The following is a 23,578-nucleotide window of genomic DNA, read 5'->3' as shown; positions in this document are numbered from 1 at the left end:
GGGGTTTGGGAAAATTAAAACCTATTTTTATGCCATGGAACATTTTACGGAAAACAAATAAATACAATGAAAATTAAAATGACTTCCCAGGTCAGGATTTTTATTTTCACAATAGATTTTTCCCAGACACTAGCCCACTCACATGTATGAATTTACAGAAAGTGGAAATACAGCAGGAACTTCTGATTCTAGGTTTGTTTATTATCCTAGAATCTATCTATGGTCATTTTATGAATCCTGGGAATTTCCTAGGGACTGGGGTATCCCAACTAGGGAAAGCACTGTCAAGTGAAATCGGTTTCCATTAAGTAAATGAGAGATTGCCCAAAGGGCAGTGGGGCAGTGGGGAGGGTTTGCTGGGGTATAAACAGTTCAGTCCCCCCACAGATAAAGATGACTCTACCAGATCTTTGTAATAAGAACTTTGAAAATAAATAATAAGACAAAAGCTATTTATTTTAAAAGCTATATTCTTTCTTAAGTCAAACAACTATAATTATTACTCCAATTAAAATATAATTGCACTGTATATTACATAAAAAATGGTCCATATCTTTGCATGTGTTTTTTTTTCCTATTTTACCTTTTATGCTGAATGTTAATCAAATTTGCTTCAGATTTTTACATTCCCATTTTTAAAGCTTTGACTTACCAAATAAAAACAATAATTTTGTTGGTCTATACAAAATGAAATTGATTCAAGAAATCCATGGAAACCTTCAAAGTACCACATCAATTTTAGATCCTCTAAATACCTAATTTGCATATGAACAAAGATGTTAATTTTTGCATGATGTCTGACAATAAGAAATCTTGTATAATATGTTAACAGGCAATTTTCAACAGTCTATATTCATCTTGACTTTAGAAATTTACAAAAATGAATCAGTTACAATTCAGATGAATTACAACCTAATACTCAGTATCATAATTCTCTCTTGTGTAATACAATTTTTCCAACCTTTATCTATTACCTATTTTAAAACTTTATAAAGAAGCTAAAACCTTTTATAGGTAAAATCTCACACACTTTAAACAGCCCTTCAAAATTTCAGATTCACACAAAAATTGCCTTCATTGAAATTTATAGTCTTAGAGTTTTTTGTGGCTTCTAAAGAGAATTCAAAAATATTCCAAAGAAGACTATGTGACTTTGTTGTTAATGGTTATTTTAAAATATTTGTTTCTTTTTATTCTGTAAAGTGTTTCCCAGTTGTAAATGTACACTCTATTCATGCCTGAATTCACTGATAGACTCCTTACCGTTATACTCTTGTCATTTATGTCACATGTATGCAGTTCTCTGGTAAATTCAATTATTGTGTGTGTACTATTTTCCATGGCATATTCTAGGTGGTAATCTTGCTGAACATCTTTCTTCAATTCTCTATTTGCATTTGTAAAATAATCCTGTGGAAAATATGAAAAAGAAAAATTAGGATGTCCTAAATTCAGGGTGAAAATAAATTAGATTAAGAGTATACATATATCACCTTAAAAATTTAATTCTCAGTTTGCTTATTACAAAACCCTGTATTTATAGTCATTTTTTAAGTCCTGGGAATTTCCAAGGGGCTGGAGTATGGGATACTCCATAGTTGGGACTAGGGACAGTTCCCTAGGAAACTGGTCCATATTTTGAACATCTGGCCCTTCAGGAAAAGGTAGTAATGGATTTATAGTATCCCAGAGCATTGAAAGAGATGGAATGAATGTTCACAATCACTGAGTACTTTTTCCTCATTCTGCAAATGAAAAGAACTTCAACACTGTGAAATGTCTTGCTCCAAATGAAATAACCAGTTCATGGCAACACTAGAACCAGGGCCAGGGTCAGCACTTTTCCACTATTATACCTTGTGGTGCTTCCCTTCTGCACTTCTAAAGCAAGGAGACTCATCCTGAGATTATAGGTTGTTTTAGTAAGACCTTTAATGGCATATGTTTTTAAAAATAAAATGCAATGGGAAAATATGGAAAGAAATGACACTAGTTGAATTATAAGATATTGAAATGCTAGGGACATTTTGCTTTGGTGGTTCAGCTATAATTTTCATACTAAGCTTGTTCAATGGTGTAAGATCACTTCTGGGAGGCAGACAGATGCAATGGAGAGGGCATGGGCTTTGAGATCAAACGACTAGGATCTGACCCACAGCTCTACTCTGAAATGTCTTGACGAATTTTTGAAGTCAAACTCTGAACTTCTGTTCTAACATTAATAAAATTGAGATGATACATACTTATTTTGTGGATTTTGAAAGATAAATAAGTGAAATAGTATATGAGGGAAAAACTGCCAACCATGGTTAGAGCTCATTCAATGCCAGTCTCTTTCCCCCTTCTGCAGTTTGAGTTTGGTTTTTCCCGAAAATATTCTTCATGCTTTTTACCATTAGCTTTCTATATTGAGAGTTATAAAAATCACACTGTTAATTTTTATCACTAACAGAAGACACAAAATTTGCCGTAATTATACTGTTTTTTCAGTACATAGGATATTTTATTTTTGATAATCACAAAGACTTGATTTAGAATATACATGTTGAAACATAATTATAATTAGTTTTTCTAACACTAAAATTACATTTGAAGAAATGATTGCATGCTTGACAGAGAAAATACAGTGTACAAGAGAAGAACTTTAAATTGTCTATAACTGTCATACTCAAATGGATGGTATTTGGCATTTCTATTCCTAGCATCTATTTTCTTTTTTTTGGCCGTGCGGCATGTGGGATCTTAGTTCCCCAACCAGGGATCATACCCGTGCCCCCTGCAGTGGAAGCGCAGAGTCCTAACCGCTGGACCACCAGAGAATTCCCTCCTAGCACCTTTTTAAATTAGTTATCAAGTGTGTGTAAATTTGATATCCAGGGTACCAGATCTAGATACTGTTCAGACCCCACATTATCGGTAATGCACAGAGCCTAACTAACCTCTTTCACTATGGTAACAACTACAACTTACTGTGTACATTCTATAGTTTAACCATGTTACACGTATTAACTCATTTAATCTTCAGATCAAGTGTATGAGATAAAATGAAGCCCAAAGAAGTTAGCATCTTGCCCAGGGTCACATAGCTGGTAAGTGGTAAAGCCAGTACTGAAACCTAGGCAGTCAGATCCAAGCCTGTATCCTTCTTTACTGTTCTACATCATAGTGGCCACCACTGGAAAAGGACGGGTTAGTTTACATCTTTGTGGCTACAAAATCATCTTATCAAATATTTTTCACATAAAATGTTACTTTTTCTACTGCTGAAGTCAGGGTTTGTCCAAAATTTTTTTCTGAGAACCAGCTGTAATTGTGAAAGCAATTCAAATGAAATATTCCTATGATACTATGGTTTTCCCACTTTTGATCACATAGATTTCAGTATGTAAATGAGATAACAATGCCTGTGGACAACAAGGGATTTAGATAAACTAACTGTGCCTTTACACCAAGCTCACATTTCATTATGTGATTCAAGTAGTCACAGTTTTTGCAAACAAAAGGAATACAGTACAAAATGTAATCAGTTCAAAGAGTAGAATAATTATCCTAGTCTTGCAAATATGCTTCCAAAACCTTAGTCCCACAAAATATCCAGCTGGCTTGCCAATTTTCCATTTGTTTTATTTCCACTCACCAAAACCAATTCCTTTCAGCTATTCCACCTTTTCAGATAACTTAGCTATAAGAAAGCAGGAGAAACTTCATTCAGGACTTACTGAAAATCCCTTGAGCTCATCTGCCTCATGTAAACCACTGTGTGTTCAATATTCAGAAAAGACAGATGCCAATTATGTCAAAGTTCTGAACTCCTGGAAAAATGTGGTTGTCTTAGAACAAGCTGATATCTTCAACTTCATTGAGGGAAAATATGAATGGGTTTGAATAAAACTAAAATTGAAATGTGAAATAGCCTAATCACCACTGTAATTCCATAAGTGTTTCTTTGCATTCTCCAATTTTTAGGGTCTATTTGGAGACATCTTCAGATTTGACCATTGTACACCTTAGCTATCCAAATAGCCTTATCAGTTACCTGTTTAATTAGCTGTGCCCTTACTAATGCTTGGAAATCCACATGTTAATCTCTTGCTTTTCCTGGGAGACGTCCCAAGACAAATATTCTAAACCTTCTCTATATAAGATGCCAACATTTCCCCACCCTCAGCTTCTGATCATACTTCTCCCTTCATTGAGAGAATTTCAGTTATGATACATGAGAGCTCACATCTTGCCTTCTTTCTAGTCTAAATAATATTACTTAATGGAATCATTAAAAAATCAACCTAAAATAAGGCAAGAAAATAGAAATATAAAACAAAGAGTAAATGGGACCAGCAGAAAACAAATAGATGTAATTGAAATGAACAAGAAATATTACAATAGATCCTACAAACATTAAGAGGTTAATACTTTTATGCACACCTTGATGTAAAAAGCTTGAATAAATTAGATGAGAAGCAGGTAAAATACTTGAAGGACACAAACCAGCAAAACTTTGTGAAACAGATACTTTGAATAGCCCTATAGTCTACCTATGGGTAAAAATCTTCCTACAAAGAAAATTTTCAGCCAAAGTGTTTTCACTTGGAATTTCACCAAATATTTAAGGAAGAGGTAATATCAATTCTTCACAAACTCTTCCAGAAGATAAAAGAGGAGGGAATACTTCCTAACTCATTTTTTGATGCCAGCATTAATCTGATACCAAAATCAAAGACACTACAAAAAAGATCAATATCTCTCATGGGCCTAGCTGCAAATTTTCTTTAAAATACATAGTAGCGGGCTTCCCTGGTGGCGCAGTGGTTGCGAGTCTGCCTACCGATGCAGGGGACACAGGTTCGTGCCCCAGTCCGGGAAGATCCCACATGCCGCAGAGCGGCTGGGCCCGTAAGCCATGGCCACTGAGCCTGCGCGTCCGGAGCCTGTGCTCCGCAACGGGAGAGGCCGCAACACTGAGCAGCCTGCGTAGAGAAAAAACAAACAAACAAACAAAAAAACGTAGTACCAAATAGAACCCAATGATGTTTAAAAAAAAAAGAAAAAAAGATGTTATGACCATGCAGAGTTGATTTAACGTTAGAAAATCAATCAATGCAATTCATTATACCAAAGTCTAAAAAGGAAAAATATCATACAATCATCTCAATAATGTAGAAAATCCATTTAAAACTTTTATTCATGGCAAAATCTGTCAGTAAACTAGCAACAGAAGGTACTTCCTTAACCTTATAAAAGGAATCTATAAAAACCTATAGCTCATATCACACTTAACGATGAAACGCTGAATTCTTCCCCACTAAGTTTGGGAACAAGTAAGTCCTGGGAATAAGGCAAGGATGTCCATACTCCCCACTTCCAGAAGGTGCCACTGTTGGTTGTCCGCCTCTGACAGTTTGTCTCTGTTATTCTCATTCCCAAACTACGGCCATGGAACTTCTGTCCTTGACATTATACTACACTGTCTTCATCTTTCATCCTTTGGGAATCTCATCTGCTCCAGGAGTTTCCAATCATCACCTTTATTCAGGATTACATACCCAAAAGTCCACTGGATACCTTCACTTAGAAGTCTTACGTGCAATGTATCCAAAATTGTATTCACCCTTTATCTATAAGGATTTTTATTTCCTGGTACTGCCATTCTCCCAACCATCCAAATTCAAAACCACAGTTTTATTAACTTCTTCCTTTACTACTCACACCTCCACAGATAATCTCTCCTCCTATCAGTTCCTCCTTTAAAAAAATAACCCAGCTTTTACTTCTGCTCCATTCAGCTTCTTCTATCTCAGTTCAGATTCTATCACCTCATACTTTTGTCAAGGTCTTCCTTGAAAATCACTCTCAATGCGTCTACATTTTATTCAACAGTATAGACTGCAAAGTTCTATAATTTAGATTCAAGTTTCTCTAGAATTTAGCCTAACCTGGTTTTCCAGAGTGTCTACCATTAATCTCACCACATGGGACTTCCCTGGCAGTCCAGTGGTTAAGACCTCACCTTCCAATACAGGGGATGCAGGTTCGATCCCTGGTTGGGGAGCTAAGATTTCATATGCCTCATGGCCAAAAAACCAAAAACATAAAACAGAAGATATATTGTAACAAATTCAATAAAGACTTTAAAAAATATCTCACCACATGATCTCTATTATCTATTTATTATTCCCGTCAAATAATCTACCTTTTTCAAGCCCTTTGCTTTTGTTCATTCTTCCTCTTTATCTCCCCACTCTCTTCACCCCACTGAGATAACCACTCCACTACCTCCACCCACTGAAACAACTCCACTGAAATGCTTCCTTCTCTCCAAGACTCATGATTCTATCTCCTCTACGAAGTTTTCTTTGAGCATTCCAACTGGAAGTGATCATTCCCTCTCTGAATTTTTATTCCTCTATTTCCATTCCCGTGTTGCATATAATATATTCTAGACAAAGCATTATCTTCTCAACCAGTGGTAGTTGCCTAGAAATAGACAGCTAGTCCTGTTAATCCAGTTATAAATGTATACCTTTAGAAAAGTTGTTTACATTGTAAATGGAACAAAAAAAGGGAACAGTAGATTATTTTCCCATTTGCTCTCAATTATATTTACATATGGTTAAGACCTGGTGTGGAAGGTGTTTAACCAGATGCTAGAATGAGTTTGGGTCTGCATGACGTGTGATGCAGACACATCTGGCACTGAAATTTGGGAATGCTGTTATGACCTTTTAGCCCCTAAATGGACATGAATCTTATGAAACTGACATCAACATTTAGAAAAAGAGTTTATACATGCAACAGCTCTTTGAAATCCTTTTACACTAGGATGGTATTCCCTACCTATTTTAAAGAAAAATTTTTAAAAAACATATCTGAGAAAGAGAAACCCTATTTTAGAACGTTTTCTGATGTTAATTTTATCCTCAGTGCCTAATGGAGAGACTTGCATATTGCAGAGCCTCATTAAGTATGTGCAATTTTGAAAGAAGAATCCTGCCTTTCCTTTTGCTAAATCTAAATGAGGGGATAATCTTGAAACTAAAAGATAAGGACCCATAACCTATCCTCCGATATTCACATCTTTGTGGTAAAGGAACAGTTTAACTTGGTGGGAGCAAAATATCCCGCAGTAGCACCTACTTTCTTCCTTCAGCCTGTATTAAGAAGATACATGAACTACAATCAAACACAGGATTGATGGTGTCAATATTATACCGTAAGAAATGGCATATTGGCAAACCTTAAAAGCAAAATTAAATGAGGCAAGAGGAGAGAAAAAGGCAAAAAAAAATCTGGGTCTCAAATTTCTTATCATTCAATTATTCTCCCTGGGAGGAAGGGGAGACGGGAGGGACAAAAAAAGGAAGAAGGAAGGAGGAAAAGAAAGCGAGTCACTCAGAGAACAATCTTAAGAATTTATTCTGAAGATTGGCCAAACCAAAAAAAAAGTATATTTAGTGAGTTTAAGGGTTTCCTGACAGTCTGACAAAGAGATAAATGTTATACAAGGGGATAATTAAATGGAATACTTATTTTGTACTATCACCTTCTAGGGGAAAAAAATGGAGAATGAAATTAACAGCAAAACATTGACCAATTAATAATTTGAATACTGATAACATCACCTAGAAATTTATATTCACAAAACCATACAGTATGGTACTTATGGGCTATTTAAGGAAATTTTCCAGATCAGTTTTACTATCAGATTTTCACCTTTAGAATTCGAACAAAATGGTGCCCCTCTCTCCCACTCCCCATCCCATTTAGCAAATGGGGCCAGATGCAGCTTCGCTGTACATCCATGGTGAAGGCCATTCCTCAGCCACGTTGCTGTAGTGTTTGATATTCCAGGACTTATAAAATAAAAATAGAAATATTGATCACAGTGTACTCTCACTGTCATGGTCTGATTATAAAAATAACAGCCATTATAAAAATCTCATTGTATATGTATTAAATATATTTATAAATTATAAATGTAACATAAAATGCTGATAAATAAAAGTAGGTTTCGATTAAGTATCATTAAAAGTTGACTTTATGAGGGCAAGAGGGCTGAGGAGGATTCAGAGAATCATGATCCTATAGAGATTTTGTAAGCATTTAAGAATAAAAATATGTAGATGTTTTAATTGTGTAAATATAAAAGCTGGCATGCAGAAGTCATTCTTCTTTGTACTTATTCCTCTTTAATGTTCTATAAAGTGAAATGTGAAGTAATATTTCCCTAGATAAATGGTTTTATGTGGATTTCAATCATATTCTAACTCAAATATCTGCATAAATATCAGCTTCAATATGAATTGTCATTGAGGTATTTTTTGTTTTTATTGCGGATTAACCTTGTTTATACTTTTTAAGGATAAAATCATGTATTAACCTTGTTTATACTTTTTAAATATAAAATATTAGCTGTTACCTTTGAAAATTGAGTTGATAATTAGACTCTGGTAATAAAATTAACCTGCAGTTGTGTCATAAAAATATTACTTCTAGATGAACCGGTTTGCAAAGCAGAAATAGAGACACAGATGTAGAGAACAAACGTATGGACACCACGGGGGAAAGTTGGGGTGGTGGTGGTGGTGGGATGAACTGGGAGATTGGGATTGACATGTATACACTGATGTGTATAAAATGGATAAGAACCTGCGGTATAAATAAATAAATAAGTAAATAAAATTCAAAATAAATAAAATATTACTTCTGAAGCATATTCTCACAGGATATTTTTCCTTTTGAACATGTTATGCTTTGAAATAAATGATAAAGTGTATTACTGAGGTTTCAAAATGCTGTGGCGATAGTAAAGACAGCATCAGCAGAAGTTGGCTTTAGCATTTCGCATGGTAGCCAGAGTACTGACTGCCACCTTCAAACTAAGATAACAAACCAAAAACACTAGCTTTGATAATCCACAAGATTGCTACGACCTCTCGTTAAAAAACATGATTACACAGATGTGAAATTGGTTCTCACTCATTGTCAGTCTTTTTTTTCTCTCTTGAATAAAATCTCTGTTAAGAGAAAAGAGCTTTGACCGGTGTTGTGTTAAACAGGATGAAGTGAAAACTCTTATGGGTGTAATAAAAGATATGAATAAACCCCAGTTCAGCCTGGGGAAGTGAATGTAAGCACAGCTGCAGAGGGAACCTTGAGAAAAATGTTACCATCTGTCATCATTTTCTTCAACAGGTGCTTGTAGTTTTTCTTCTTTTTCTAAATCACAGAAGCCTTGTTACTTCAAACATTCCTGTTTGTAATATCCATTTCTATAATAAGTGTTATGGTAGTTTAATAATATTGATAGTATAATAATAGATATTTTTGTGTTCAAGAGAATCTTTGATCCTATAAAAACCATAAAAACAAACTAAACAAAAAAAAACCCGTATAAACAAACTATATAAACATAATCTTCAGACTTCAGTATAATATAGCTGATTTTAATAAGTTATTTCTTCGCTAATCTTGGAAATTTGAGAGGAATGTCAAAACAGAAGGGGTATGCCTTCCAGAAACCACTTCAGATAAAACTGAAACTCTCTAGCTCTAAGAAGGGATCTGTTAAATGGCTGCCGGAACGCCTAAATGTGAGCCTTATTGGCTTGCGTTCCATGAGGGGCCCACCTGAGCAATCTGTTTGTCCTTTAAGTGCCACCTTCTGGAAATACACATCCTGAATTTTCTCCCACAGCCAATCATCTCATTTTAGTTTTCATATAGGTCATTTAAGACTTTGCTATAATTATAGAATTATCAGATAAAGTGTAAAATGAAAACTTTGACTCCATCTCTAACAATAGGCTTCAATGGAAAAAACAATTCCAAATCTTACCATTGACATAAGACGTTCCTTTACTTTCACCGTATTCCAACATTCTAATTTTTAAAAAAATTTAGATGACTTCTCTTAATTTTCCATGACCAGTTTATGAAAGGAACCAATTTTGAAGAGAAGGCCCCTGCCTTCCTGGCTTCCCTCCTCCATCCCTTCCTCCCTTCCTTCTTCTTCTCCTTTTTTCCAACACATATTTTATTGCATGGCTACTATTCTTTATCCCTGTTGTAGGGCTGAGAGCATACGATTGCACAGTATAGACAGTATAAGACCAAGTCCTTATTATAATCAAACTGAGAGTGGAGTTGCAGGATAAGCAGACAATTTTTTTAAATTTAAATAACAATATAACCAAAAATATTTTGATAAGTGCTTATAGGAAAATAAGACAGAGATTCTAGACACAGATTGGAAAGCCTTTGAGTTGAGAGATCAGAAAAGTCACCACTGAGACACTGAGACTTACTTTGAGAAATAAACTACAGTTAGGAGCCAGCCATGGAAAGTGAGGAGGAAGTAGGTCCAGGAAGAGAGAGCAGCTATTGGAAAGGACCTAGAAGGGGGCGAGGCGAGGTTTATCCAGTTTAGTGAAGCAAATAAAAGCCAGGGTGACTGGGCTTCCCTGGTGGCGCAGTGGTTGAGAGTCCGCCTGCAGATACAGGGGACGCGGGTTTGTGCCCCGGTCCGGGAAGATCCCACATGCCGCGCAGCGGCTGGGCCCGTGAGCCATGGCCGCTGAGCCTGCGCGTCCGGAGACTGTGCTCTGCAACGGGAGAGGCCACAACAGTGAGAGGCCCGAGTACCGCAAAAAAAAAAAAAAAAACAAAAAAACACCAGGGTGACTGAAATGTAGTGCCCGGAACAGAAAAATGAGGTCAACAGGGATCACATGAGGCTCCAGATGCTGTGAACGCCTTATGGGTCAGTATAGGAAGTTCAGATTTAATACTAAACTTATATAGAAGTTATTTGAGCTTGAAGCAGAAAGTGACATATTCTGATTGACATGAAAAATATATATACGTGTGTGTGTGTGTGTGTGTGTGTGTCTGTGTGTGTGTGTGTGTATTACTGTGGCTACCGTGTGGAGAATGAAGAGAAGAAAAAAGAAGAGCCATGGTCAGAAGACAGGAGTCACACAGTGGTCCCAGGGGTTCAAGCTTGAGTGGTAGTAGTAAAACTGAAGGGACGTGCGCAGGTTTTAGATTTGGTTTGGAGGAAGAGTCAATAGAATCTGAAGAGGTGGGTTTTATATGTGGGAAGAAGGAAGGAGAAGAAACAAGGATGACCCCTGATTTTTGACTGGAGGTACCCAGAGGTGCCGTTTACTGAGATGGGGAAGGCTAGGGAAGAAGCAGATTTAAGATGCTACCTAGACATCCAGGTGAGAAGGTCAGGAGGCAGAGAATATGTAGACTGTTCTTAGATCAAAAAAATGCATCAACCAAGCTTCCGAAACTTACCGACTTTATATTCAGCCTTGAATATAAAGGCTCCTGAAGCCCTCCAAATTCTTTTGAGTATATACAAGTCATAAGACATTCTTTTTTTTCATTTTTTTGGTTTCAAAACTAATACATATTCACTATATAGGATTAACATATATTCACTAATATAATTCAAATATACTGAAATATATAGTAGGTAAAGAAATGAAATACTCTCACAACTAATGTAAAGATTCAATGAACACCTATCCACAGAGACAGCAGGACTTCTTGAGGCAGGTTAAAAAACAACATCGGGCTTCCCTGTTGGCGCAGTGGTTGAGAGTCCGCCTGCTAATGCAAGGGACACGGGTTCATGCCCCGGTCCGGGAAGATCCCACATGCCGCGGAGTGGATGGGCCCATGAGCCATGGCCGCTGAGCCTGTGCATCCAGAGCCTGTGCTCCACAACAGGAGAGGCCACAACAGTGAGAGGCTCGCGTACCGAAAAAAAAAAAAAAAAAAAAAAAAGACAGTTTCATAGTTGCTAATGTCTTCCCTTCTGTTAATTTCTAGAATAACCTAAAAGCAAGATTGTGGAGTAAATTTCCTTTCAGCATCACACTCAAGTTGGAAGACAGCCTGAAGGATACCTAATCCTAGCTCCCATCAAGAGGATTTCTCTCAAAAATGTTTTTAAGAGAGGATCACACAGTATTCAATACCTCCAAGTGACAAAGCTCATGAGTTTACAATCTTACAAGGCAACTCATTCAATTTTAATACCTCTGATGGTCAGAAATGTATTTCTTATACTAACCTAAAATAGAGTATACTAATTGGGTCTTTCTTCTTCCTTCTGAAACCTAATAGGTAGCATCTAATCCATATTTCTTGAGGAAGACTGTCCACTATTTCAAAGGCAATGATCATGTCTTTTCTAATTGTTCTTTTTCTAAGCAAACATTGCCAGTGGTCTCCCATTACTCAAGTACCCCAATTTCCAGAGATTTCAATCATCCTTGTAATTCTCCTTTAGAATGATCCAGTTCACCCACACATCCTTTAAAGAAGTTATTCAAGAAGGTATCTTCTGTTATGGTTAGCCTAGTACAGATTACAATGTCAGTATTACTTCACTTGATGTAAACATAGAATTTATAGGCTAATATTGCATATTTGTGTTCAACAAGCACATCTTTTGAGCTTAAGAAGAACAAATATTTAGACCTTTTTCATATGAATTCCATTTAAGTCCAATTTTACACATTTTGTACATACACAACTAATCTTTAAACCAAGTGTTTAACCTTATTTGTATTCTCAGTGAATTTTTAACTTTTAGTTTCCTTCTGTTATTTTAATATATCACTATCTTTTGAGTCCTTATTCTGTGGACTAATGTAGACAGTCTGTTATAAACATGTTGTGACATCCTAAGAGACCTGCCAATTACTTTAGAATCATTCAGACACACCATTGATTTATTACCACAACTACAGGTTGGTTCAGCAAATCAAATGCAAAAGCAAATGCAGTCTTGTGAGTATAACCTGTGTTTACTGAAACCATGCTGACCTCTAGTCACAAACCAATTGCTTAGGGCCAAGCATTCACAAATCAGTTGCTTAAAGTTTGTCTTTGAATTTCCTCAAAAATTACTATGAATCTCCCCCATCTATTCCTTCAGTAGATATTTTTCCCCAAGTTGAAAATCTGGGACATTTCTCTCCATGTAATCATCTGACATTTCTGATATTTCACTAAACGACTCATTATAAGAATACCTTGTCTTTATTGAGTACTTTTAATGTGCCACATACTCTGCTAAGAGCTTTACATGCCTATTTCATTTAATCCTCACAAAAACCCCATGCATTAGATATAATTCCCTTCTTCATAAAGGGAACTGTCACTTTAGAGACGTTAAGGAGTTTGCCAAGGGCCACACAAGGAGTAAGTAGCAAGCAGTGCTGGGATTCAGAGCAGAGCTTCCTGCTTTTAGCTGCTCAGCAGGTATTTCTTGAGGACCCGCCAGGCACATGGACTCTTTCCTGGTCCCTCAGGAAGACTGTGGCAGCACTGACATACGCATCGACCTGTGCATGTCGCATCCACACCCCAATGAAACACTAATCACCCACGACTCCTGCTTCTTTTCCTCCTTCTCCCTACTGCAACTATAGCTTTAGGGCATTTCACGTCTTATTAGTAACTTTGGAAAATGAAGGAGGGAGGGAAAGGAACATCTATTTACGTAACTAGAAAGACACTTCCGAATTTTTCCAAATACAAAGGGAGTCCATTTTGTCACTGGTAATTCTAAAAAAAGATTTTAGAGCAGAACACACCTCTTGAACAGGCTGAGACATTATCTAAGACTTTCATTTATTAATATTCCTTTAATGCCCTGTGGCCATATATAACTTATGAATTTTAGACTCTGTGTGGGCAGATATTCCTGTTGCTTGGAAATACAGCAGCTAGTACCGACTGACAAAAGGTGTGTAGGAATGGTAGAGGGCTATGAGGAGGAGGGAGATTTCTGGCTCAGCATGTTTTAAAATACACCACTACCCACAGTTCTTCCATTGCTGCTCTCATTTCAACGTGTACTTTTGAGAAAATACTTAGAAGTATCACCAAATTTGTTGAACATTTCAGAAGTGTTTCAATTCTAGAAAAACCCACTTTATTTTTCTACTTTACAAAATAATCTTAACTATCTAAGCATATGTTTGCCCTTGGCTTCAAACATCAAGTGGTCAGTCTTAATTGCTTTGTCCAGAATCCTGCTATGCGTCCCCATGCCCAGCGCCTGGAATCTTCCAAGCATCTATAGGTGGACCACACAGGAGTCACCTGATTCTGATCAAAGAGCCTAGCCACATAAGGTCCGTAGTTTCCGAACTTGTCTGCACATTTCAGAATTGTCTTCACAGAGTCAATTAAGAAACTTTAAAATATATTAATGCCTGTGTCCACCCCCCCCCCCAGAGATTGTGATTTAATGGGTATTAAGGAGGGATGGGGGTTGCCTGGACAGTGAAAGTTTTAAAAGATGCCCAAGTGATTCTAATGTACAAATTTGGGAATTTCTGACGTAGGAAGTATCTTTCCCAGTTCTCAGTCTTCCATTAGCTCTGCCTGCTCACCACTGGATTCCAATCCACCGTAGCACAGATCCATCTTGGCCCTGCCCAAAGGGATCTGGATGACCAAAGTACCAGAGGCCTTGCTTCTACATGGTTTCATCTACCAAGAGCTTCCTTGTATGAGTGGGTTTCCGTGCATGAAGTTTGCAGGGGGAAAAATGGTAGCAATTTAGTTGCATCTAAGAAACTGAGACTTCCAAGTTTTAGTCTAAAAATTGCCTGAAAGATGGAAATCTTCCCCAGATGCACGTGGTTTTGTTGCTCTAGTTCTCAAAGTCCTTTAGCTCTCTCATATTATTGAAGATGAGAAAGAACACAGAGTACAAGAGAAGAATATTCATACCTAGTATTAAGAGAGAAACTCCTATAAAATCACCAAGTCTGGGCTTCTCTGGTGGAGCAGTGGTTGAGAGTCCGCCTGCCGATGCAGGGGACGCGGGTTCGTGCCCCAGTCCGGGAACATCCCACATGCCGCGGAGCGGCTGGGCCTGTGAGCCGTGGCCGCTGAGCCTGCGCGTCCGGAGCCTGTGCTCCACAACGGGAGAGGCCACAACAGTGAGAGGCCCGCGTACCGCAAAAAAAATAAAATAAAATAAAATCACCGAGTCTCTAGATCAAAGCCTGAAAGACTCTAGTTGAGCTTGCTAAACATCTGTGTAACAATGCCACAGAAATAGAAAAGAGAGCTCATGTGGTTCAGACACATTAATTATATTTCCTCCAGGTAGGCAGTCTCCTATATTCAAGGTCTACTGAGTCCTTTGATGCCCATGCCAGATAATCTTCTTCATAGTATATGATATTTTGAATTGTAAACACTATGGTTAATCTTGAAAGACAATTTTTAAAACTTGGGATATTTGTTTTCCTTCGTGTTTTGATTATAAGCATTCCAATCTAAAACAGCCACACTGGTGCTCCTTATCACATCACCCTATTTTAATTCTCTGCACAGCAGTTACCACTTTCTGATATTTTTGTTGCTTGTTTGTTTATCCCCCATCAAAATGTGAGCCCCCCGATACCACTGATTTCCTCTCACTAAATGCTGTATCCCCAGCATCTAAAACTGTTCAATAAACCTTCAATAAATATTGGTCAAGTGAATGAATGAACATTCTAACATTCTCTGCCTATCGGTGAGTACTTTACTAAAACAGTCATATGCGAGTCCCAAATGATTCTCATGCTGTGTGGTCTGGAGCCTCAGGTTTATACATCTACAAAATGGGAGAAATAAGATATTGACCTTATAGGGCTATTGTGAGAATTACATGAGATAACACACTTTAAGGACTTATCATAGTGTATGGCATATATTAAGAACTCCATGAGGGACTTCCCTGGTAGTCCAGTGGTAGAGAATCCGCCTTCCAGTGCAGGGGACGAGGGTTCGATCCCTGGTCAGGGAACTAATATCCCACACGCTGCGGGCCAACTAAGCCCGTGCACCACAACTACTTAGCTTACGCGCCTCAACTAGAGCCCACGTGCCACCAACTACAGAGCCCACGCGCCTGGAGCCTGTGCGCCACAACTAGAGAAGAGAAAACCCGCATGTCACAACTAGAGAGAAGCCCGCTACCACAATGAAAGATCCCACACACCTCAACGAGGACCCCGCATGCCGCAACTAAGACCCTACACAGCCAAAAAAAAAACCCCAAGAACTCCATGAATGAAAAATCACATCATAGATATGTATATCTATGACATTCATAGTACAACAAAAGTAGTAAGAGAGATACTATGATTTTATCACTTTTAAAAAATGCATTTTATTAACATGTTTTTCACTGTTGAGGAAGAAAACTGTTAACATGTTTTTATGTAAGCTACCAGTTGCTTGTAGGAGAAGAAAGACCACCAAACCAGGACTGAGAGGAAATGAATCCAGGCTACTGATCTGTATGGCCTCCAACAAGTCGTTTAATAGGTACCTAAGGCCTAGTTTCTTAACCGTAAAATTGGGGCGGGGGTGGTTTAGGAAATTTAAGGGGAATCAACTGAACTCTGAGCTCTTACCAGCAGCAAGTAAATGTCCAAAACATCAACATTTAACTTGTAAAAGCAAACATTGTTTAAAGATTTTCTCATAATTTTTGGCTACATTAGATGACTACAAAAGACCTCAGTAGTAAATTAAATTTGGTCTATACATTATGTGCACAGCACTCATATATAATCCCATTTTTACAGTTAACAAAAAGTGATATATTTGAAGTTATTTTTATTTTTGTAGAATTCTCTGCTTATGTGTGTGCTGTATGTTGTCCTAATGTGAAGCTTTTTCCCCAGTCTATTTTAAAATTTAACAGGTTAAAAAGACATAGATTGGGAAGAGGTTTCCTGGAGAAATATTCTCTCTTTAAAAGTTCTGTACTAATTATTTTTTAAAAGTTACAATAAACATCATTGTGAGGCATCCATAGGCAGAGGTGTTTTTTTGTTTGTTTTTGTTTTTACGTATGGATCAAACATTGCCAGAAACATGATATATAATGAATTCATTCCTTTTGCCAGCACCTTTATTTTAATAGGGCTCTATTACAAATGATGAATCGATAAACCACCGTTCACTTTCTTTGACGTGGACTCTTGCCTCTCCTTCCAAGAATCCAGAAATAGGCTGTTGGTTGCCTGAAGTCTTAAACCTTGATGGTCAATTCAGGTGCACTCTTCTCTTGGCCCTTACTCTGCCCTTTCCTCAGGCTGGCACTATGAAATCATCTGCTCTTCCAAGGAGAACCACACAGCTGAAGACTATCCTGGTGTCTTTCTGTTCCAGCTTACATTGGTGCATGTGGACTTATTACTAATGCACAAAGCATGAAGCTTTGGAAATTTCGTCATCTGGAAATTGATGGGGGGGGGAGGACATAATCTGAAGATTTATAAATATCTCTTAACAAAGCCCCGGCTGAGCTGTGTCAGGGTTGCACACTCTCTTCGCCTTTCCCTTACAGCTTTTCAATTTGCTTTCCAAACATTTCTTTGTTGCCCTTGGCCCCGGTGCACTTAAAAGAAGCACATCATTAACCACAAAGAATGCTCACTGTTTTCTGTGATTTCAAATCACAGCATAATTTCCAAGCATTTCCTCAGGGAGCAGCCCTGCAGCAATTACCCCGCTGCTGAAGACTTCCTTCTCATCACAGAAAAGTTTCAGTCCTAGCGATGGCCAACCAGCAAGGCTGTAACAAATGATGACTTAGGTTTCAGCCTCCATTCCCCAGCGATTTATACCCCCAAAGGAAGAGTGAATCCATTTTTGTGCAAATTCAACAGGCACATCTGACAATGCTGCCCTCTTCTCCAACTCACACAAACTAGGCATTCATCAACCCGGATTACTTCCCCCAAATGGGGACTCACAGTTGCTAAGTGGCTTGGGTCGGGGTGGGATCGCTCTGTGTCAAAAAGGGGCAAAGTACAAGGAAAGGACACGAATCTGAGTGCATCAGGGAAGTGAGAACTGAGTTAATTCATTGAGACAAAATAGTGAGGCTTTCCAAAGCCGAAGCAAGAGGAAAGACCGCTTCCCACCCCCACCCCTGGCCGTTCTGTGAAACACTGTCTCGAAACTAACCTCAGCAGCATCCCAGGGGTAACGTGTCCCCAAGTGTAACCCGATCCAGAACAACTTACCCGACAGGGTACACTGGGACAGGCTTTACTTCACAATCGCGTTTCTCTCTTTTCTTTCCCATTTTGATGGTACCTGGTTATACACCATCTGAAGAAATATCTCCAGACAGGGTCAGAGGGTTACAAAACGGGCAGGGCAAATTTCCACAATACCTCATCTCTGGGTGTGGTTTTAAGGATGTCCAAGCCAGTATACTGCCTTGAGGCAAGGAAATCAAAATCTGATTTTTCACTCCACAACTCTACAAGCAAATGTCGCGCTGCCCTCCGGAGACAGTCTCATTGGGTCCAGCCCTCAATTAGTGATCGGCAACCACTGAAAAATGTGGGTTTGTGGAGGTTTAGAAATCTTTTACTGGGGGGAGGGGTGGAAGGAATGGGGACTAGGAGGACTAACCATTCACTAACTTCTTGTGAGCAACGCACACGCGCGCACGTGTGTGTGTGTGTGTGTGTGAGAAGGGGGGGGGAAGGAAAGAGGTGAAAAAGTAAGCACTTGCCTCCCAAACCGAGCAGTGTCTTGAGAGAGTGACTACATGGTGACAGGTACTCAGAAGGGGTGGTGGAAGGGAACGGGCACGTTGGTGATGATAGGTGCGGTTGCATGGATTTTCCGAAGATGGCCACACTAATATCTTCCCCTCCCACGTGACCTCCTCACAGCATGATGTTGAGGTGGCGTCTACATTCTCTCTTCAATCCAGTGGGACTCTGACTACAGCAGAAGACACAGTCCATGATTCCATGGCTAAATTATAAAGGGCCATCCACTTTCCACCTGGGCTTCTCAAGATGTCCACTCTTGGGACCCAGCCACTCTGCTGGGAGGAAGCCAGGCAGCTACACGGAGAGGCCACGTTCCCGCCACAGTACCAGCGGAGGTCCAGCCAATAGCCTGCATCAATTGCCAGTCAGACAAACCAGTGAGAGAGCCTCCAGATGACTCAAGCACTCACCTTGGAGCTGACACCACGTGGAGCAAAGAAGACCTGTCACCACTAAGTCCTGCTCAAATTGCAGCTTTGTGAGCAAAATAAGCCACTGTGTTATGGGGTGCTTTGTTACACAATGACAGACAACCAAAAGAAGGGGCAAGGTCTCCTCTGACACTGGATGTTTCTTGACACAGAATAAATCTGGCCTGAAGAGAAATGGGACCTGCCTCTCTGTCTTTTCTGGATTTTCATAATTTGGGTTGATTCTTTATTAACTTTAGCTTTTTTTCCTCTTGGTCCCAGATGAAGATGTCCATGGGATATACCTCAACTGAAATTGTGTATGTATATGTGCACTACAGGGTGCTTTGTACAACTTTGAATTGTGGCTGCTATTTACTAATCAGAAGGTTTTACTTACACACACACACAAACTAAAAATCTTTCTTCTCTTGGAACTTCCCTGGTGGTGCAGGGGTTAAGAATCTGCCTGCCAATGCAGGGGACACAGGTTCGAGCTGTGGTCCGGGAAGATCCCACATGCCACGGAGTAGCTAAGCCCGTGCGCCACAACTACTGAGGCTGCATGCTACAACTACTGAAGCCCGCGCGCCTAGAGCCCGTGTTCCGCAACAAGAGAAGCCACCGCAATAAGAAGCCTGCGCACCTCAAGGAAGAGCAGCCCCCGCTCACCGCAACTAGAGAAAGTCCACACGCAGCAGTGAAGACCCAACACAGCCAAGAATAAATAAGTTAAATAAATAAATTAAAAAAAAACTTTCTTCTCTCAAAAAAACAAAAACAAATGGAAGATCTGGCAATACTCGATTTGCATTTCTACATAACAGTAATTCACATGCAAAATCTCGGGTTTCTTCTCTCCCCTCTACTCTGCTGCATTACAATCCTGCCTGTTCCACTGAAGACTTGTCACTCTTTTACACTTGCTGCTTGACCTCTACATGAATTTGGGTTTATGACATCTGTTTCAACGACAGTTCTCTGCCTGGTTGGTTAGGATTTATTCTTATATAGTTATCCAGGAGTTAACATTCTATTGAAAAGAAGAGTTTAAGATCATCAGTTTAATAATAAACTGAATTTAATAATCATCATTATTAAAAGTCATAATAATAAAAGAATAAAAATATGTAAAGGTCAAGTTTTTTTAAATTAAATAAGAAAGGATGAAATAAAATATATGGAAAATAGCCACAAGGGGAGGTGACTAGGATGTCAACTTAGGTTGTTATCATACACTCTGATGCCATCCTACATCATGCCCCAGAAGCCAATGCTTTTTGCTGTATTGTTTCATGCAAAATTTGTTCTTTTGGGGAGTAAAATTACACAAAATTCAGTCTACTAGTGGAATCACATACACAATGTTTAACAACCCTATTTACCTTTTGGTATAGTTGCTGAGGATACCCTTATCACACCACTGCATGAAGAATCTCAAATCAATAGTTTCTAGGGGGAAGATACAATTTCAAGAGTTGGAAAATGGAATCACCCAGCCTGGATGATCCAGCTGGAACTGATACATTTCTTTTTATTTTTAGTGGCTGGGGTCTTTCATTTTATTAAAGAGGTTTTTAATAAATTTTCTTTCTCCTTAACTGATAAGCATAATTTTTATTATATATTATATGTCCTAAAATGAATGGGATGCTTAAAAACATGGAATAGTAAAGGATGTCAGTCAGCAAGAAAATGGTGATCCTTTATACATGAAAATAAAGATTTCATCTCCTTAGGAATAAAAACAGAGGGGAAAGTCCTACTTCGTGCTCATTAAATATATTGGGAAAGGATCCATTTCCAAGGCTTATTTCATAGTGATATGTGTTCAGTAATCACTTTAAGAAAAGTTCTCTGTTTCAAAACCCATCTAAAGAGCACTTAATTAATTCTTATGTGATCTTTATGAAGAACCACCAGCAGTGTGAAAATACTGTAGTTTAACAAACCCTATGTTTGTGGTGTGCCCATTATGGCATGTTGCAACAGAATTCTACTCTTAGTCTTTCATTTGATATCAGATTGGATGGGCTTTCTAGAACTGCCACTCTTCTGGGGAAAACAATATCAAGTTATCTTTTAAAGTACACATGCTCTGTTTTATGATATCACTATAGTAAGACTTGTCCCCTTCAAGAAAACATGCAAGGATAGTTAAGGGGCATTTGACTCTCCCCACCCTAAAAAACCAAACAGACAAACAAACAAAAAGATGTGGCTCAACAGGTGTTTAAATAAGGTATTGTCTACTTCATATCGGAAGAGAGCTAAGTTATTCAGCTAGTGAGGCCTGTGTTTGGGGTCAAATTCTTGGTTTACAAATTTAATGTCTGAGATGCTCCAGAAGGAGAAAATTTATACATCAATGACTTCAGCAGAGTGTAATCCCCGTATAACTTTACTTTCTTGGAGTTGTCCTTATTTTGGGGAGGAAAGGACTAATTTATGAAAATATAGACAACAGAATGGTTTTAAAGTTTTTATTGCTGTCATTTTTAAAAATTTCTAGCCGGAGTTAAAAGTCCAATGCCAAAATTAGCGTTAAAAATCAATTGCAGAACGTTGTGGAAATCAAACTTAGAAGTCAGAAATAAAATTACTGAGAAATGCTCTTTGAAATCCATCGTGCACATCGATTTTAACATCATCAAAGCCTTAACACAATGCCAGAACAACTAGTTTTCATCCGGATCAAGAGACTTTTGGCAATGGTCAGCATTTTTGGATGAACTTTGATAAGCAACCCTATGTTTACCACGACGTCATGTCGTCGTGGAGAAGTGTCCAAATGTCGGTCAAGATCGAACAGACAAAGATGTCCAGAAAAACCTACCTACCTCATCTTTCTGGTCATCTCATAATTTAAAAAAAATTCCTATTCATAAAAACATCTGTGAACAGGCAACGACTCTACTCGGGCTCTTTCAAAGCAAAACAGTAGCTGTCAAATTGATTCTGTTAGCTATTAAAGTAAGTGAAAAGTTTTGCCACTTAATAGGGGGTTTTGCCTGGGGACTCCAGGCTTTGTAGGTTTCGCGGCTTCCTAAACGGCTCTCAGAATAGCAAGCTCCTAGCGATTCTTGGGGACCTTTCATTCATCTCTCGGGTAAGGTAGCTGACCCGGCCCGCGAGCCAGGAGGCTTCAGAATAGCCGAGATGTGGGAAGTTCTGAGATCCCCGACCCTCGATAGCAAGACAGCAAATGATACAGCTCTCTGGTCTCTTCAACCCTGAGAGCTGTCCCGTTAGGCCCCCAAAGCTGGGGTCCCTCTCCTTTCCTGTGAGGGATGAAGCGGGGTGCGTGGCAGGTGTGTACCTGGGGGATGTATTAAGTGGGGCGCTGGGGACAGTTAAGTGCTCAGAGACGGCAAGCTGCCTGGGGTCACCGTGCTCAGCGGCGAAACCTGGGCGCCAGAGGCTACAGGAGCGCACGGCGAAGGCAAACGGGTGCCGGGCAGGGGCGGCGGGGCGGCGGGGCGGCGGGGCGCGACGGCGTCCAGTCTCGGCCGGAGGGAAAGCCGGGTGGCCCGGGGTCGGAGCGGCCGGGGCCCGGCGGGGCGGCTCCGGGAGGGGACGCGCTTACCTGGAGGTAGGGCCGCCCGCGGAGCACCCCGCCCACGACGATGTCGGCCGCGGCCATGGTCCCGGTGGGCGAGAAGCCGAAGCCCACGTAGCCGGCGGTGCGCACCTCGAGGCGGAAGGCTAGCCGGCCGCCCCACGGGCCCCAGCTCAGCCAGTACTTGCCCTCCGAGTCGAGGAGGGTGCGGTGCGGGAAGGGCCGGCCCGAGCCCCCCGCCGCCGCGCCGGGGAGCAGGCCGCACAGCAGGAGCAGCGGCCAGCGGCACATCCTCGGGCGCGTCCCTCCTGGCGGCACCTGGGCTCCCGCCGCCTGGAACGCGGTGGGCGCACGCCGAGCGGCGGTCGAGAGCCGGCGGCTGGGCACCGCCCCCCGTCCCGCCCGCCGGGAGGGGCCGGACCGTCCCGCTCTCCCTCCCAGGCCCGGGCGGCCCGCCAGCCCGTCGGCCCGGGTCCCGCGGATTCCAGCTGCGTCCCGCCCTTGCCGCCCATCCATCTGCCACCCCGCGCCCCTGCTTTGGTCCCCGAGGTGGGATTCAGTGAGGAGCGGAGCGACGGACGTCCTGGAAGGAGAGAGGAGGAGGTGGAAGCTTAGGCAAGGGGGTCGGGGGCAGAGGGAAAAGGAGCGGGAGAGTGAGCACGTCTTGGGGACCAGGGGGTGGGGATCCCAGGGGAGAGAATAAGGAATTGCCGAGAGAGGGTAAGTCTAGCTTAGCCGAGGAGGGGAGGACCTGAGTAATCAAAGGGACTATCCTGGGTTTGCTGGAGGGCAAGTAAGAGAAAGTCCCGTCCAGGGTTAACCGCTTAATATTTCCGTGTTCGCTGCCGTCGATTTTCCGAAACCACTGTACACAGCGATGCCTCTACCCCACCGGGAACACGGTTCACCTCGTCCAGCGCATCTCTCTCACCCTTTCATCGAGTCTTGGGAGACCTGGTTCCTGACGGCAGGAGTCAGCACCTTAAGGCTTGCCT

The 23,578-nt window shown here is 40.3% G+C and overlaps 1 protein-coding gene across 3 annotated transcripts in view; it reads right to left on the bottom strand.

Moving 5' to 3' along the window:
* The window catches only part of MOXD1 (monooxygenase DBH like 1), an 81,012-nt gene extending 58,035 nt beyond the window's left edge, over positions 1-22,977 (bottom strand). The window contains exons 1-2 of one of the 3 annotated variants that reach the window (XM_060115063.1): positions 22,611-22,977; positions 1,264-1,410 (exon numbers count right to left, since the gene is read on the bottom strand). In XM_060115063.1, the coding sequence (XP_059971046.1) occupies positions 1,264-1,410; positions 22,611-22,874 (411 nt within the window). In that variant the 5' untranslated portion in view covers positions 22,875-22,977. Of the gene's footprint in view, positions 1-1,263; positions 1,411-18,068; positions 18,178-22,610 lie in introns of those variants that run through there. The other 2 variants (XM_060115064.1, XM_060115065.1) reach the window with 2 other exon arrangements.
* Between the last annotated feature and the right edge of the window lie 601 nt (positions 22,978-23,578).

This window comes from Mesoplodon densirostris, chromosome 12, assembly GCF_025265405.1.
Source record: "Mesoplodon densirostris isolate mMesDen1 chromosome 12, mMesDen1 primary haplotype, whole genome shotgun sequence".
Taxonomy (NCBI): domain Eukaryota; kingdom Metazoa; phylum Chordata; class Mammalia; order Artiodactyla; family Ziphiidae; genus Mesoplodon; species Mesoplodon densirostris.
Note: the sequence above shows the minus strand (reverse complement) of the source record. Positions and strands in the feature narration are given on the sequence as shown.